The 18,141-nt window shown below is 37.5% G+C and overlaps 1 protein-coding gene across 1 annotated transcript in view; it reads left to right on the top strand.

Moving 5' to 3' along the window:
- LOC137238151 (ankyrin repeat and sterile alpha motif domain-containing protein 1B) overlaps positions 1-17,997 on the top strand; it is a 49,938-nt gene extending 31,941 nt beyond the window's left edge. Inside the window, exons 9-10 of the mRNA XM_067762816.1 lie at positions 17,234-17,667; positions 17,734-17,997. Of these exons, the coding sequence (XP_067618917.1) occupies positions 17,234-17,667; positions 17,734-17,982 (683 nt within the window). The 3' untranslated portion in view covers positions 17,983-17,997. The remainder of the gene's footprint in view (positions 1-17,233; positions 17,668-17,733) is intronic.
- Positions 17,998-18,141: the final 144 nt, after the last annotated feature.

The following is an 18,141-nucleotide window of genomic DNA, read 5'->3' as shown; positions in this document are numbered from 1 at the left end:
TACATAATGATTGAATTATTGATGTGAATTCACGTCACTGCTTAGCATCGGGCTGGAGATGGCAGCACTCCTCAGTTTTGCTAATATTCGTAACACTGCCCTCCACCTAAGTCTGATCGTCCCGATCAGACAAATCTCTCCATCTAAACGCTGCTAATCTCTCCAAATGTACCACTCTTCTACTCCGTGGTTTCTCAATGCTTTGTATGCGGTAGATGGTATCACTGATCTTCTTCACAACTTTGTACGGGCCTTCCCAACTGTACCGAAATTTGGCTGGAACACCTTTCCGCCGGTGAGGGTTGTTTAACAGTACCAAATCTCCCACCAAGAAACCTTCCGAATTAAAGTTCTTGTCATGCCAGTGTTTCATCTTACTACTCATTACCCTGGGCCGTTCCTTCACACTCTGTTGTTTGGTCAATGAACCACTTCGTAGAGCTTGCGCTGGACGGATTTGCTTTGCATAATCGGTATCGTTCCCACATTTCACAACAGTATTGTGCTCCGGCTTGAAACTACCCTCGCATTCTTTCTCGGAAATTCGTTGCTTCGTTGTCCTGCGTCTTTTAGGTTTTGTCAATGCCAGTGTTTCTCTCGCAGGTACTTTTGATTTTGATTTATTTGGCCCATTCGATCTATCAACTTTTGCCTTTGACTTTCGTGGTCTTTGTCGAGTCTTTTCCACCAGTACCCGATTACTGCTGAACACTTTTTCCAAATTAAAGTTAAGTGGTATGTCCTGGTTCTTATAGCGCATAATTTTTCTCTGCATATCGATCCTGACGTCATGGTCAACCAAGAAGTCCACTCCCAATATGACTTCATCAACGATCTCCGCCACAACGAATTTGTGTAGAACCATGACTTTCCCAATTAATACCTCACATACCACTTCGCCTTGGACTTGATTATATTCGCCTGTGACCGTACGCAACCTTGCTCCAGGTAATGACTTTACTCTCCTGTAGACCAAATCAGATCGAATCAAGGAATGAGATGCCCCCGTATCTACAGTCAGTACACGCTCTTTACCATCCACATTCCCTCTGACGGTAAGACTGCTTGATTTCCTTCCAATTTGCGACACAGATATCACAGGACATTCAACAGCCGGGGCAAGTTTTCGTTCTTTACATTTGACACGCTCTTGCTCATTTCCGCCAGCTTTGCGTTTACGGCCACCCACATAGTTGGAACTATTAGGACCAAGATCGCAATGACGTGCAATATGACCGGACTTCCCGCATTTGAAGCACTTGATAACTTTTTCACTCCGCTTTTGCGATCCTTTCAGCGCCTCCAATATTGCGTCTACCCACCCTGGCCTTTCTACTTCCACACGGCGTGCTTTGAAAACTGGCTTACACAGAAGCGACGCTGTTTCCTGAATCAGAGCTTGTGACACCGTTTCTGAAAATGTTTGCTTTGGGTTCGCGTATGTGGCTCGCTTCATTTCAACGTCCCGTATGCCATTTATAAAGCTCTGAATCTTCACTCTTTCCGTATATTCCACGGGTGCATCCGCATTTGCCAGATGAGCCAATCTTTTAATGTCCGAAGCAAACTCCTGCAATGTCTCATTTGCTTTTTGGTAGCGGTTTTGCAACTCAATTTGGAATATCTGTTTCCTATGCTCGCTTCCGTAACGTCTCTCTAAAGCGCTCATCAATGTTTCGTAGTGGTTCCGCTCGTACTCTGGGATGGTCTGTAAGATTTCCGCGGCAGGCCCTTTCAGTGCCACGAACAGAGCTGCAACTTTATCTTCAGCATTCCATTGGTTCACTGCTGCGGTCTTCTCAAACTGTAGCTTAAAGACCTGAAAAGGAACAGAACCGTCAAAGGATGGTGTCTTTACCTTTGGATTACTCGCTGAAACAGCTGGGCGGTTTAGTTGTAACTGCTCCATAAGACCTTTTAACGCTTCTATTTCGGCATCATTTTGTCCTCGAGTTGTAAAATTTTTGCATCCTGCTCTTCCAGTTTTACAAAGAGCTGCGATGATACCTGTTCCAAAATTTGTGCCGACATTTCAGATATACGTGCCTCTTGCGCTTCCAGTTGAGATGCCAAATGTGTCTTCTGTTCTTCCAATTGTGATGTTATACGGGTTTCCTGCGATTCCAGTTGGGATACCATATACGTCTTCTGTTCTTCAAGTTGTGAAGAAATTTGTGTTTCCTGTGCTTCAATCTTCGATGTTATTCGTGTCTCTTGGGATTCGATCTGTGATGACATATACGTTTTCTGTTCTTTTAGTTGAGATGACATATACTTTTTCTGTTCTTCTAGTTGAGATGCCAGTTGCGACGACATTGATGCTACTGTCGATGTTTGTGCAGATATTGCAGCCAATATCATGTTCAAGTCTGTGCTCGTAACTGCATGGCGGTACGATACAAGGTGGCCGCATCGAACAGCTGATTATAACCTTTTTTTATTTGATTTGATACATCAACTTCCGGCGCAGTACGATTTTGACATTTGTCCATCGAATTTACAAAAACAAAGTACATGGAATTCTTATTTATGTATGTATGTATGTCACCATGCTGCCACCTTGTATCGTTCCACCATGCGTAACTGTCTGCGATGTTTCGTTTTTCTCTTCAATTTTTGTTGTTGTTTCGTCCGCATCAGGATAAAAGACAAACTCGTTCACATCAATTCCTTGCGACTCCATTACCTCTCGTAGCCGTGCTTGAAGTTCGATCTTATTGCCGGTTGTATTTAATCCACGGTTCTCCAACTCCTTTTTCAGTTGCTGGATCTTCAATTCACTGAACTTTGCCATGTCCAAGTTGTATTCCCAATCTTCGGAATTTATTCAACAATTCCTCTTCTGACACCAATTTTAACGAATTTACTTGCAAATCCTCTTATTTGCAATCCTCTGCTAAGTTCGAATCACTAAACTGTTGAATAAATAACTCCAATATTGAATGATGGAAAAATGGCCTTTATTAAGTACTTCACAATAACACTTATACTTTGCTACTCGCTGGCTTAATAACCAAACTGATTAATAACTCAAATGAAACTCTACTATTGGCCGCCATATCGCGGGCTTAATCAAACTGATTGATAGCTCAACTCAAACTGAATTACTTCTTACTCGCCTGCCCCGCTTTTATAGTTTACGCTGCATACTCTAGGCTCTTCCATTTCCAGAACTTACCAACTATATTCGTGTGTGTATAGCTCTCATATAGTTTCTACTTGTTTACAATTGTCTACTTTTTAGCGCTTCTCAGATGTACATATGTGAGTTTGTAGTTTACAGTCTCCCGCACACACATAAGCGTATAAGTAAATTCATATGTGTGTGACATCTCATCTCTCGCTGCCTTGTATGCAAATGTTGCTCGTCGGAATGTGTACATATGTGTAGACGCAATTATTGATTCGTTTATGTAGATACATAATGATTGAATTATTGATGTGAATTCACGTCACTGCTTAGCATCGGGCTGGAGATGGCAGCACTCCTCAGTTTTGCTAATATTCGTAACAATATGATAACTCAAAAATTTGACAATTGTTCACCGCTTTGAGTATGACGGTGAGAAAAAACGGTGAGGAACGAGTTGAACGTAAACTTCACCGTCTTTTAGTTTCCACATAATTACTTTTACATTGCAATATTTTTGGCAACCGCTTTCGAGGGAACCAAGCCTTTAGAGATACGGTTTAAAAGCAACAATGTACTTTAGGGGGGATATAACACAATTCAGGGACCTAATCAAGCGAAAACGACTTCATAGCTTGAAATGACATTAAGAGCAACAAGTAAGGAAAACTAAGTTTGGGTGTAACCGAACAATACATACTCAGCTGAGAGCTTTAGAGACAAAATAAGGGAAAACACTATGTAGGAAAGGGTAACCCTGGAATGTGTTTGTATGACATGGGTATCAAATGGAAGGTATTAAAGAGTATTTTAAAAGGGAGTGGGCCATAGTTCTATAGGTGGCCGCCTTTTCAAGATATCGAAATGAAGGTGGACCAGGGATGACTCTATAATGTGTTTATACGACATGGGTATCAAATTAAAGGTTTTAATGAGGGTTTTAAAAGGGAGTTGTATATGCGAAGGCGTTTTCGAGATATCGACCTAAATGTGGACCACGGTGACCCAGAATATCGGGTACCGCTAATTTATTTATATATGTAATATCACGAACAGTATTCCTGCCATGATTCCAAGGGCCTATGATTTCGCCCTGCAGAACTTTTTAATTTTGTTCTACTTAATATGGTAGGTGTCACACATATTTTACAAAGTTTTTTCTAAAGTTATATTTTGCGTCAGAAAACTAATCCAATCACCATGTTTCATCCCTTTTTTCGTATTTGGTATAGAATAATGGCAATTTTTTCATATTTCGAAATTTTCGATATTGAAAAAGTGGGCGTGGTCATTGGCGTATTTCGCCCATTTATAATAGAGCCTACGATTTCTCGAACATGTTCGAGAAGAGATTTCTGTCAAATCTCGCCTTCTCGCGAGATTCTCCAATCTCGAATTATTCGTAAGGCTCGCGAGATTCTCGAATCTGGAATTACTGGTAAGGCTTGCGAGCTTCCCGATATTCAACTTAATCGATTCATTGGCTGGTTTATATAGAGCTTACGATTTCTTCTGGAGCACAAGCCAAAATGTCCACAAAACCACAAGTAAAAAACCCCGAAATGTATAGAATATTGCTAATGCAGCGACTGAATTGGCAGTCGAAAGATCGTGAGTATTACGAGTAATTCGAGATTCGAGAATCTCGCGAGCCTTACGAGTAATTCGAGATTCGAAAATCTTGCGAGCCTTACGAGTAATTCGAGATTCGAGAATCTTGCGATAAGCCTTGTTCTTGAATTATCGTTGAAAAATAAAATATTGCGAACAAAATTGTATGTATAATAAATATGTTTTGAGTTAAATTTCATTGGAAGCAATAAAATTAACAAACAACTCACAAGTAAAAAAAAAAACAAGTGTATAAATACTGTCCATACAGCGATTAAGTAAGAATGTCGAGAAGCCCGCGAGATTTACGTGTACTTCGAGACACGAGAATCTGGCGAGAATTCGAGTTCTCGATGTCTCGGGTCTAGAAAATCTCGCTTGTGTTCGAGAAGAAATATTAAGCTCTAATTTTTAATACCAAGATAAAGTGAGTTCACATAAGTACGTGAACTAAGTTTATTAAAGATATATTCATTTTTGCTCAAGTTATCGTGCTAACGGCCGAGCGGAAGGACAGACGGTCGACTGTGTATAAAAACTGGGCGTGGCTTCAACCGATTTCGCCAATTTTCACAGAAAACAGTTATCGTCATAGAAGCTATGCTCTTACCAAATTTTTATGTATAAAGTGAATCCAGCTAAATTTTGTGGGCACTATTTATACATATTGGGTCATGTGATTAAAACATAAACAAGAGCTAGATTTCAGGAATTTCAACAATACAATAAAAATTCTTCTTAATTTAATTTAAAGCTATACAAAAACAATTTGTTTTTTATTTACTCGGCCTTATTAGCTTGAGTAAATTTCCGGTGGAAAGTTTCTGCTAAAATTTAAACTGTTTATAGATAGAACAAAAGGCTAATTAAGCGTTTTAAAATGATATTTCCATAGAAATTTCACCTATAATATGAGCTCAATAAACCTATTTAACTTTCATGAATACGCAATTATGTATAGTGATAGTTTAAAACCAGTTGAACAAACAGTTTTTAAAATATTTCCTTGAAAATATTTGCACTTGCTTATTTCTATCTTTTCAAACTGATATAAACGTATACTGTCACAAAACCATAGTTGGGGGCAGTGCACTAAGTTTTGAGCAAAACTGCTCGATCTTGTGTTAAGTGTTAATGAGATGTTAATTTGTAATGGATTTAACCGTCTGGTCATCATTCACATATTCGTAGAGTTTAATGATTTTTAGACGGCTTATATGGTAATATAGAAATTTAGCTTCAGTTGATACAAATAAAACAACCCAATTGTTGTTGTTGTTGTAACGATAAAGACACTCCCCGGTGTTTGTGAAGAGTGTTATCGATGTTGATGGTCCTTTGACTGATATAGATCCGGTACGTACCAGTAACAAACAGCATTATGGTACAAGCTCTACCATCTCGGGAATAATTTAATATGACCACATTGAAACTTCTAGACCATACCGCCATAGATAGCGGGTTGAAGCTCAGAAACTACCATCTTTCGAATACGAAGGGGAAATGCTTGTTGTGTTTACCTTGGTGAAATAAACTGTTAAGAAATTTTCATTCGCTACTCTTGAGCACATGTGGGTAGGTTGTATTTTGAAATTTACGACCAGTTTCGTTATATTTCGATTTAACAAAGCACTACAGCAGTTTTGATACCTCGCACAGTATTGATGACTAACATTTATGAATTTGGCGATGGCAGGCCTTTTAACCATTTTTGAGAATACAATGAAAACTCATCTGCCTTTCAAATGCTGTTCGGAGTCAGCATAAAATATGTAGGTCCCGTCCCGCCAATTTGTAGGTAAAATAAAGGGGATCATGACGCAAATTGGAAGGGAAGCTGCACCAGCAAGTGTAAATAACAAAAATGAAGCAAAAACAATTATGAAGCAAAAACAATTACAAATGCAAAAATCAAAAGCAATATAAACAAGTAAGGAAGGCTAAGTTCGGGTGTAACCGAACATTACATACTCAGCTAAGAGCTTAGCTGTGTTGATTTCGTAGGGTTTCATAGACGGTTTATAAGTGGTTTTTACATATCACATACGTTTGGGAAATATCGACCAAATTGTAGACCAAGGGTGACGTTTTTTTGGAGCGATTTTCCTTCATCCTTTTTCAAATAAGGGAAAATGGTGTAGGAAAATGAACCTAGGGTAACCCTGGAATGTGATTGTATGACATGGGTATCAAATGAAAGGCGTTAATGAGTATTTTAAAAGGGCGTGGTGATAGTTGTATATGTGAAGGCGTTTTCGAGATGACCTAAATGTGGACCAGAGTGACCCAGAACATCATCTGTCGGGTACCGCTAATTTATTTATATATGTAATACCACGAACAGTATTCCTGCCGTTATTCCAAGGGCTTTTGATTTCCTCCTGTAGAACTCTTTCATTTTCTTCTACTTAATATGGTAGGTGTCACACCCATTTTACAAACTTTTTTCTAAAGTTATATTTTGAATGAAAAAACCAATCCAATCACCATGTTTCATCCCTTTTTTCGTATTTGGTATAGTTATGGCATTTTTTTTTAATTTTTCGTAATTTTCGATATCGAAAAAGTGGGCGTGGGCATAGTCGGATTTCGGGCATTTTTTATACCAAAATAAAGTGAGTTCAGATAAGTACGTGAACTAAGTTTAGTAAAGATATATCAATTTTTGCTCAAGTTATCGTGTTAACGGCCGAGCGGAAGAACAGACGGTCGACTGTGTATAAAAACTGGGCGTGGCTTCAAACCGATTTCGCCCATTTTCATGGAAAACAGTTATCGTCATAGAATCTATGCCCCTACCAAATTTAACAAGGATTGGTAAATATATGTTCGACTTATGGCATTAAAAGTATTCTAGACAAATTAAATGAAAAAGAGCGGAGCCACGCCCATTTTGAAATTTTCTTTAATTTTTGTATTTTGTTGCAGCATATTATTACTTGAGTTTAATGTTGACATAATTTACTTATATACTGTAAAGATATTAAATTTTTTGTTAAAATTTGACTTAAAAAGAAATTTTTTTTAAAAGTGGGCGTGTTCGCCATCCGATTTCGCTAATTTTTATTTGGCACACATACAGTAATAAGAGTAGATTTCATCATGATATCTTTAACGTCTGCAAAAATTACAGCTTGCAAAACTGTTTTCAAACTGCTAGTTAGTTCTATTGTATTCTCCTGTCACAAAATCATAGTTGGGGGCAGTGCACTAGATTTTGAGCAACAATACTGCTCGAAGCTTAATGTGTTGACATAATCAAGATCTTGTATTAAGTGTTAATGGGACTATAATTTGCTACCGATTTAAACGTCTGTTCATCTTTAACAACATATTCGTAAAATTTAATGAGCTTAAGACGGCATTTATAGGAATATAGAAATTGAGAAGTATGGCACAAAGTTTTAAGCTTATTTTGAAAATTATTTTTAACTTTTTAGTTCGAGTTTTTTAAACTACATATGTATATTTATTTGTTTGTGACTCTTCTTTGCACGCCTAGCCTAGAGAGTTACAAACATACATACAAGTGTAGCTCTGTATAGATTAGTCTGTGCGAGTTATAACCAACACCCGAACTTCTAGCACAATAGAATGTAGTTTATATTGTAGCCTCCATTAGTTTAAAGAGAGTCTGATGGAATTTTCCTTGAAAATAGCACAAATTTCGTCCGCATACGCACTCACTTGACGGCACTCACCTCCATGAGCCATAATAGTTACCTAACAGTTACCAGCCAAAATATAAATGTTTCTTTCTTTTCAGTTTCTCTTAGCAAACATAATAATAGAATATTCAATCAATTATTATAAGCCGGTGTTAAGCTCATGAATTCTTAATAATAAGTATCATTAAAAAATATATTTTAATTGCATGAAAATAATTAATTACAATAAAATAATAAGAGGACTGAAAAAAAATTGTCAATAAAATCAATAAAGTTCAGTTTAAATTTATACTAACAAAATAAATAAATATTTGTTTTTTTTTATTTATTTATATATAAAATTTCAGACAAATAGAATCATGAATAGAAAAAGATCGTCAGTACTTATCTAGGCAAAAGGCTACCTACAACCCAAAGTTGGGACAAATCGAACAGTGAATTGAATTTCCCCAGAAAGAAACTTCACAGCAACACTCAGGCCCCGCACAATAAATATGATTTATTACAAATAGATCAATAGATCAGACTCTGGTCAACTTTCCGAAAATAAAGGAACTACCTCTATACCAAATATCAAGCAAATCGCACTATATACTTTTTATGTAGAATAGGTCGGCCTTGGTCCATTCCCTGAACCAAATTGTGAATCTAAAGCATGCTGAAACCGCCCTGAACACACAAGTCGTTTAGGGGGAGTTCAGTGACAAACACGCGTACAGAACAAATATTAAATATGTATAAGATCATTTAAATCTTTTTATAGTGGTTTCTTTTCTGGCAAAAGTGTTACGCTTGTTGTACGCTGCAGAAGGGTTGTAGTTATAATTTGTTCTATTCTAAAAATCAGGCAAGGCCTTTACGGGGTGTTTCGTTCTTTTGTAAAAATTGTTGCCTGCTCGCAACGCAAAAGCATTATATTTTTACCCTGCATAAAATGACTGTTAGTGTGGCAGTGTAACCCTGCCAAACCAGCTGATCGTGACAATTTATTTTCGTAACTTCACAAATTTTAGCGAAGAAAATTTAAATGAATTACCAAACTCTATTTTTTATTACTATTGACAACGCGCTTGTGAGAATCAGCTGTTCTTTTCATGCACTATAAAAGTTGACAATTTTCAAAGATAGGAGCAACTCTATTAAGGTTTTACCATTTATTTAGGCAACTATTTTTTCAGAAAAGGAAACGTTAGGGTGCAAACATTAGTATATACTATATACATATATGCATATGTACAAACATGCGTACAAACTACCAAAAATAAAGGCGCTATTTCTATTTTGTTGGAAGCCTTTTTTCGAATATATACATACATCCATAAACATATGTACATTCGAGCGGGTCGCAAAAAGAAGTTGTTACAACCGCCCCTAAATTTGAAACTTATGTTGAGAAGGTTTCGGAAAAAATTTTAAACATTTTCTTGATCCTTTGAAATACAGCCGAAATTGCTTTTTTATTGTTACTTTAGTGTTTTAGTCCGAATTTTGAATTTGATATGCCATTATTTTGGTCTTTGAAATCTGCATATTTGCTTTAGTGTCCTTTCGAGCTATGAAGTCTATGAAAGCCAAACAAATACTTAATGACACTAGTAAGCGATCTTCAACATAAAATTGTTGGGATAAATCTTGATCCCGTGATGTGGTGAAGCGCGCTCCTCCTACCACACCGAAAGTATTGGGTTCAAATCAATGGCATCAAAAATTTTGAAAAAGTTTTTTTCAATTAGGACAACTTTTTTGACGTCCCTCATCAGCGGCACCACTTTGTTGTTAAGTTGGTCCACCAGCGCTGCCAATGCATACCAATTTGGTATCACCATTTTTCACATTTTTTTAGGTTTTCTTGGTTTGTTTTTTAAATTTGTTTCAGTTTTATCAAAAAATGTAAATTAAAAATAGTTAGTATTTATATATATTAAAATAACTCAAAACTTTCACAAATTATTCACCGCTTTGAGTATGACTTGGAAGAAGGAATTGAACGGTGAACTTCGCCGTCTTTTAGTTTCCACATAATTACTTTTACATTGCAACATTTTTGACAACCGCTTTCGAGGGAACCAAGCCTTTAGGGATACGGTTTAAAAGCAACAATGTCATGAATTTGAAAATACTTTCGGCTGGTAAAACAAATAGGTACTTTAGGAGGGATAGAACACAATTCAGGGACCTAATCAAGTGAAAAGGACTTCATTGCTCGAAATGACATTAAAAGCAAAAATGCAGATTTCGAAGACCAAAATAATGACGTATCAATTAAAAAATCGGATATAAAATATCCAAGCAAAAAACAATTTCGGCTGTACTTCGAAAGATTTAAATAAATTAAAAAACACTCTCAACATAAGCTTCAAATTTACGGGCGGACTTCACCCCTTTTTTTAAATGGGAACCGACCCGGTCTAATGTACATCCCACTCAAAACAATTCTGCGCGTACAATTCACAGCGAACATACACACACAAACTCACTTTAGTGTCACATTTTTTAAAATGTCACTCTCCACAATTTTTCATAACGTACATAAAGGGCGAATTAATGGTGACTTATAACCATAAAGCCATAACCAGATAAATAAGCTGATCGAACCTACCTTATGGAAAGGAATGTAATCCATTAATGGTGCCATACCATAACGCTAACGCCATAGCCAATAAATTGGTTTTTGGTTTCTCGCCATATCCATAACCTAAAAATATTTGAGTTGGTGAATTTATTAACTTTTTTTAGAATTTCTTCATTGTTTTGGATTCGTTATGACTAAGATACTTATTTTTTGTGGAATATGTTTGTAATTTTTTGCGTTTTCATCATTTTTTATGAAATTTTCACGATTTTTAGGTTAAGGCACCATTAATCGATCACATTGAGATGGTTATGGATATGGGTATGGTTACGACTATGGCGTTAGGGTTAAGGAAGTTTAATTTGGCTTTAAAGAAGTATACCTTCAAAGATGTAATAGCTTATTAAAAATAGAAAATGCAAAAAGCTAATCACAAGCTACACAATCAATAACTTACGCACGTAGCCAAAACATTTCAGAACAAAAAATAATAATGCCAAAGGCGCTATGCATGGTTGGATCAGTTGTTTTATACCGACATGGATCGGCCAAGTTTGCCTAACTTATTTCGTTATTTTCTTTTTGTTTCATGTTCTATTCATAAACGAGGGAACTTTAAAGCTATGTTTAAAGTTTGATCTCCCAACCTAAGGCATTTGCATGCGTCACATCTTAAATGCATACAACCAAGGTTTTTTTTTTTTAAATCGCAATTACATTTTTTATTAATTATTTGTAAATAACACAAAAAGAAATATCGCCATTTCGACTGCTTATTGAAATATTACCATATCTCAGCTGCCGTTCCAAAAACGTTCTATCTTAGCATAAATTCTATGCTTTGACGTGAGCTAGGATGTATATGAAAAAAGTTCTGAAATGGGGCGTTCAGCCGAGTTAGGTGAACGCAGCAGTCGATTTAAAAAAACACCTTGCAATTAATATTTTTTTATTACAAAAGTTAAAAACCCTTGAACTTCAATATTACTTATACTTGTATATAAAGCAGGATAACAGTGGAACCACGGTTGTACCCCACCTGATAGCACTGCATAAAGTTCTCCATTCTCCATGATCTACTAAACAAATTAGTGTTGTTGGGAAATTTTTCCTTAACGCCGCATAACGAGCCGCATAAACAGTTTTACATTCGTTGATTGGGAATACTTCAAATTCTGCAGATTGGAGTTCACTGTTTGCATTTGTCGAACCCTATCCACTAACTCGCAACTTTACGCCCGGGTTTAATTCAGTTTCGCATAAAGCTATTATTTGTATTCTTAAGCTCGGGTAAAAGCGTTTTTTTAATACAATTACAGCTAAATCCATTTCTACCATTCGCGAATCATATTCACATGGAAGAGTTATATAGATTTTAAGTTTAAAGTGAAGGAAGTTGAAATTTGTGGGTGATATTTATACAAAATTTTGTTGTGAAAATAAAAGCAATATAGAAATATGACAGATATGGTAATTGGCGCCCGCCGTGGTGTGGTGGTAGGGTGTTCCGCCTATCACACCGAGAGTCCTGGGTTCAACTCCCAGGTAAAGTAACATCAAAAATTTAGAAAAAAGTTGATTCGTCAAACACGCGGGGTGTATTTTTACCATGAGAAGCTTCTCAGCGAAAATGCATCGGCGGCGGCATAAAACATGTAGATCCAGTCCCGCCAATTTTAAGGAAAAATTAAAAGGAGAACTACGCAAATTGAAAGAGAAGCTCGGCCTTAAATGTCTTCGGAGGTTATCGCTCCTTGCATTTATTTATTTAATTGTTTATTTATATACAATGATGGAAAAAATAATAGGGACAACTTAGTGCGAAATACTAAATAAATTATATTAGCAGCACTTCAATATCTCTCTTGGTAGTGCACTCTATAAAAGTAGCTTTTTAAAGTTGTTCTTTTGCGAAAAGTGAACCAGTAGAAGTTTGGCTTGGAAAAAATAATAAATGGTAAAAACTTCGTTGTCGAAGCTTCTTATAAAAATATTGCACTTTTATGGCGTATGTGGTTTTTCTCCGGAGGAGATGGATTGGGAGGGGAGTATTTGGGCCAGAATTAGAGGGCTATTGAAGTCCATTCTACCATAACGAGCAGTTAACTAAATCTTGTTGTTTGCATCCTCGAGTTCTTAAATCGGCGGGGTTGTCATCGCTAGATACGTGGCGCTAAATTGTGTTGCTGACGTTCTGCAACATTTGGGTAAATTCTGTATGCCACATAAGTTTTCCGTGTACATACGTCGGGGTTTTTCTAGCCAGGCCAACACAATGGAGGAATCTGACCAGAGTGTCAGTTCGGGTGGCGGTACTTCAATTCAAATTGAGTTTGAGTTATTTATTTCGACAATACCACGGCTCTGCAGAGTTCTAGTCGTGGCATGTTACCTGCTTGCAGGGATGCCACTTTGGTTTTTGCCATAAAGAAGTGGGTTGAGGGAGTTCTCATCGTGCTGCATTCTTAAATAAACACATGCAGCAAATGCATGGCATCAGAGAAACCGTGGATTTTGATGCATTTATTAGAGGAAAATTGCGACCATCGAGAGATATTTATACTGCTGATATCTGGAAGATTTGCGCAGAAGGTGTTCCACTTGTAAAGGGATTCCAGTTTGACATCTTCATCCTAGCCGGTTCCTTCTTACCAGAGCTACTGGAGAAGGATTTTTGCTAAGATCATTATTGGTGATAGCCATTCAAACCGGGTCGCTACGGCTGAGAGTTTTTGCCGTTTTGTTTTTGACTTTAAGTCGGGAATAGGGTCGTGTGAGTACGAAAAAGAGTCAATTACTGCGAAGGCGTTTTCTAGATATCGACCAAAATGTGGACCAGGGTGACCCAGAACATCATCTGTTGGATACCGCTAATTTATTTATATATATAATACCACGAACAGTATTCCTGCCAAGATTTCAAGGGTTTTTTATTTCGCCCTGCAGAACTTTTTCATTTCATTCTACTTAATATTGTAGGTGTCACACCCATTTTACAAAGTTTTTTTCTAAAGTTGCGTCAATAAACCAATCCAAATACCATGTTTCATCCCTTTTTTCGTATTTGGTATAGAATTATGGCATTTTTTCGTTTTTGGTAATTTTCGATATCGAAAAAGTGGGCGGGGTCATAGTCGGATTTCGGCCATTTTTTATACCAATACAAAGTGAGTTCAGATAAGTACGTGAACTGAGTTTAGTAAAGATATATCGATTTTTGCTCAAGTTATCGTGTTAACGGCCGAGCAGAAGGACAAACGGTCGACTGTGTATAAAAACTGGGCGTGGCTTCAGCCGATTTCGCCCCTTTTCACAGAAATAAGTTACTGTCCCAGAATCTAAGCCCCTACCAAATTTCGCAAGGATTGGTAAATTGTTGTTCGACTTATGGCATTAAAAGTATCCTAGACAAATTAAATGAAAAAGGGCGGAGCCACGACCATTTTGAAATTTTCTTTTATTTTTGCATTTTGTTGCACCATATCATTAATAGAGTTGAATGTTGACATAATTTACTTATATATTGTAAAGATATTAAATTTTTTGTTAAAATTTAACTTAAAAAAAAAAATTTTTTTTTTAAAGTGGGCGTGGTCGTTCTCCGATTTTTCTAATTTTTATTAAGCAAACATATAGTAATAGGAGTAACGTTCCTGCCAAATTTCATAATGATATCTTCAACGACTGCCAAATTACAGCTTGCAAAATTTTAAATTACCTTCTTTTAAAAGTGGGCGGTGCTACGCCCATTGTCCAAAATTTTACTAATTTTCTATTCAGCGTCATCAGTTCAACTCACCTATGCCGATAACTGCTCCCTATACAACCTTCACCCCAGTCATTCCACCGAGAGAGGAGTGGGGAAGATAAATTATTTGGGGCATGGGACCGGTTAACTTGTTCACGGATGGGTCGAAGTTGGACGGAAAGGTTGGTGGGGGGGGGGGGGGGGGGTCTTTTGCCAAGAGCTAAATGTAAGCCGCAAGTCACTGCAGTGGATTCCAAGGGGAAGTTGCTGCGATTAAGGATGCGGTGGATGAAATGCTATCCAGTGCTACTACGGTTAGGGAAGTTAACATCTAGCCAAGCGGCTATCAAGGCCTTGAGCTGAGTGCCTGACCTCGCTTTCCATTGCATCGAATTATTTTACAATTAAGATTATCTGGGTCCCGGGCCGTAGTGATATCCCGGGTAACTGTCAAGCGGATCTCTTAGCCCGCATCGGTACAACTGAACCGGATGAAGATGACTGTAGAGATTTCGGGATTCCGCTGGCCACCTGTGGATTGCTCGTCCATAGCTGGGCCTCGAGTCAGCTCTACAAACCTTGGGCGCACACCACGTCTTGCAAGGTAGCAAGATCTTTGTGGCCGAAAGTGGATGACAGGAGGTCTGCTGAAATAATTGGGTTCACTAAGGCTCACCTATCAATGGTCATTGGGGTTTTGACAGGGCACTGTCCCATGTGTATCCATGCGGTACATCTCAATACACTGGAAACTCCTTCCTATTGCAGCTGTATGGAGGATGATGAGGTCGAATCACCAAATCACTTTATGCTTAATTGCCCAGCTTTTTCCAGAGCTAGACGAAATACTTCGGTCGCGACTCACTTGGATCTCCCGAGGATTTATCCAAAGTTGAGATTGGTATGATTCGGAGCTTTATCGTTGCTACCCAACGATTCTCTAAGTAGCTAGATCTAAGTCACCGTTATTTTTGGTGTATGTGGTCTCACAACGGACCTTCGTGTTGTCCGAGTGAGCTATCCTTATCAGGGTAGCTACCACCTAACCTAACCTAACCCAAACTAACCTAACCTAACCGAAACTAACCTAACCTAACAAGCTTTTCAACCAAATTATTTCGAAGGTTTTAATATGCAGTTTGATAATACATTTAACTCTACTATAATACTTAAAGGACATGTTTAAGCTTGCTAGGTAATTTTTGTGGTGCGAATTGGAAACCGCCATTTTGAAGTTTTTAAAACAAGTTATAAATTCCTAACCTGCGATTTCGAAAAATAATTTTTTTTAATGTTCTGTACTGGAATTTAAGTGTCTGGGGAAAACTAGCAATTTCAATTTGTAGCTGATGAAAAGTAACAATTTCGGTCTATGGCTGATAAGAACTAACACTTTCGTCTTCTGGATGACGAAAACTCAAACTGCGAATCTTGTTTTTAACAAAGAGTTCAATAATAATATAGGTTCCATACGGCCATAGTAGTATAGCGTCATCAATGACAGGACGAACAGACAACCTGATTCCGTATATGCGCTTCGAAGGGGCTCTTAGAGCCACAATAGAGAAATGGTGGAGGAGGTGATACACGGGTACACTAATGCTTCCAAAGTAGTGGAATGAGAAGGTTCTACGGTATACTGTGCTTATGTAGAAATAAACGGATCCTACAAGCTGCTAGATCAATGCAGAGTTCTTCAGGCGGAATTAGTAGCCGTCACCAAAGCAGTGGAAACACTGGAAGAAAATAGCTTAAACTGGAGGCGCGTCAACGTTTGCATTGACATCCAATCAGCAATTAAGCATCAAAAAAAGTTTTAGAGTGTAAGAAATCTTTGAAAAGGACCGGTATAGGTAGAAGCATACATCTATATTGAGTCCCACGGCATATAGGAACGGGTTGCACTAAGTAACGGAGACAAGCACCTCAGGTGGTCATAGTATATAACCTATATCAAAATCGGTTGCGATGAATAGTGGACAACACGCTTTTCGGTTATAGAAGTGGAGAATAGTGTAGAGATAAAAAGGATAGATACATTTCAGTTGCAATTGAGTATAATGCATACTGCAATTTAGCAGTACTAATTTTATGCACAACAACTTCATAAGTTTGGACAAAGTTAGCAGTCCATATAAAGTTTAAGTGCATATTCAGTATTCAGTAATCAGTTTGATTTAAACACGCTGTTGTGAAGTGCGTGATATTAAAGTATAATTGTACTACTCCCAAGTAGACTAAATAAAGACCATATTGCATCTATACAACAGCTTAGTGATTCGAACGTTAACAAAATATTTGGAATAAGCGGAATTTCTCAAAATTCGTTACAATATAGTTGATCTTCCCCGCCTTTGGTAGGAAAATGACACGAGCATTTCTCCAGAAGTGAGGTACATGATTAAGTCTGGGAATTCAAAGTTTGACTGGAGCTTTACTGGCGCTTTTTGATATCTTTTTTATCTTTGGTACATTTTGATAATTGAAAAACAAATATCTTTTAGGCCTCTTCAAAGGCTCTAATTTGAATCTCACGATAGTGGGCAGAGATGAAACCCCTGACCTTGGTTATATATCAAACCGTTTACGATCACCAAGTTTGGTCCGTTCAATAAAACCGTTACCACCGCCCCGTAATATTTTACATCAGCAAAATAAACCTAGCGACTATGAATACTTTAATGCTTCAAAAGTGTGGCAAGAGATTGATACGATTTTAGCAAATATTGGTCATGAGGTAAACGAAGTAAATGCGCCTATGAAGGCGAAGGAGCGTGTGACCGAAACCACCGATATTGGCAAACGAATAAGCGACTCGTCACTGCAGATACGTAGACCTGCGGATTTGTGTCTGGGTAATAATGAAGAATGCACCACCACCAATTGGTGTCACTCACCGAATACGCTCATTTTTGGACAAATTCATTATATGGTTTATGTAAGTGGTACGCATTTGTTTATTGTCTTTGCTTTGTTATCTTATTTTATCGTTTTTTCTTACCAGTATCTGGGCTCCACAGTCATACGAGAACTACATGGAACGGCTTCTACACGAAAATCCATTTTGAAATTCAAGCGTAATGCTACACCACTGCCAATTATTAAGGAACGTGAATCAAACTTGTTGAAGGACTGCAATCATTTAACTAAAATGCTCAAAGAGTCTAATCAAGATACCCGCTTAATAGTTGGTCTCGCTGTATCTTATGCTGGTGTGAAATTTTTGAATGCTGAAGATAGTGTAAGTAGTTGAATTAATTCGATTTTTGTCCATTCGGGAAAAGCTGTTAAGATTACTATCCTTGTAATATGGGATACTCTCATTTTATTCTCACCAGTTGCATACAAATTCGTCAAGAGATTGGCCACATTTCTCAGTGCTTTTTGGAAGTTCGGCTACAGCCTTAGATCA

This window comes from Eurosta solidaginis, chromosome 1 (assembly GCF_040869045.1).
Source record: "Eurosta solidaginis isolate ZX-2024a chromosome 1, ASM4086904v1, whole genome shotgun sequence".
NCBI lineage: Eukaryota > Metazoa > Arthropoda > Insecta > Diptera > Tephritidae > Eurosta > Eurosta solidaginis.
The sequence above is the reverse complement of the archived record's forward strand: the minus strand, read 5'-3'. Positions and strand labels throughout refer to the sequence as shown.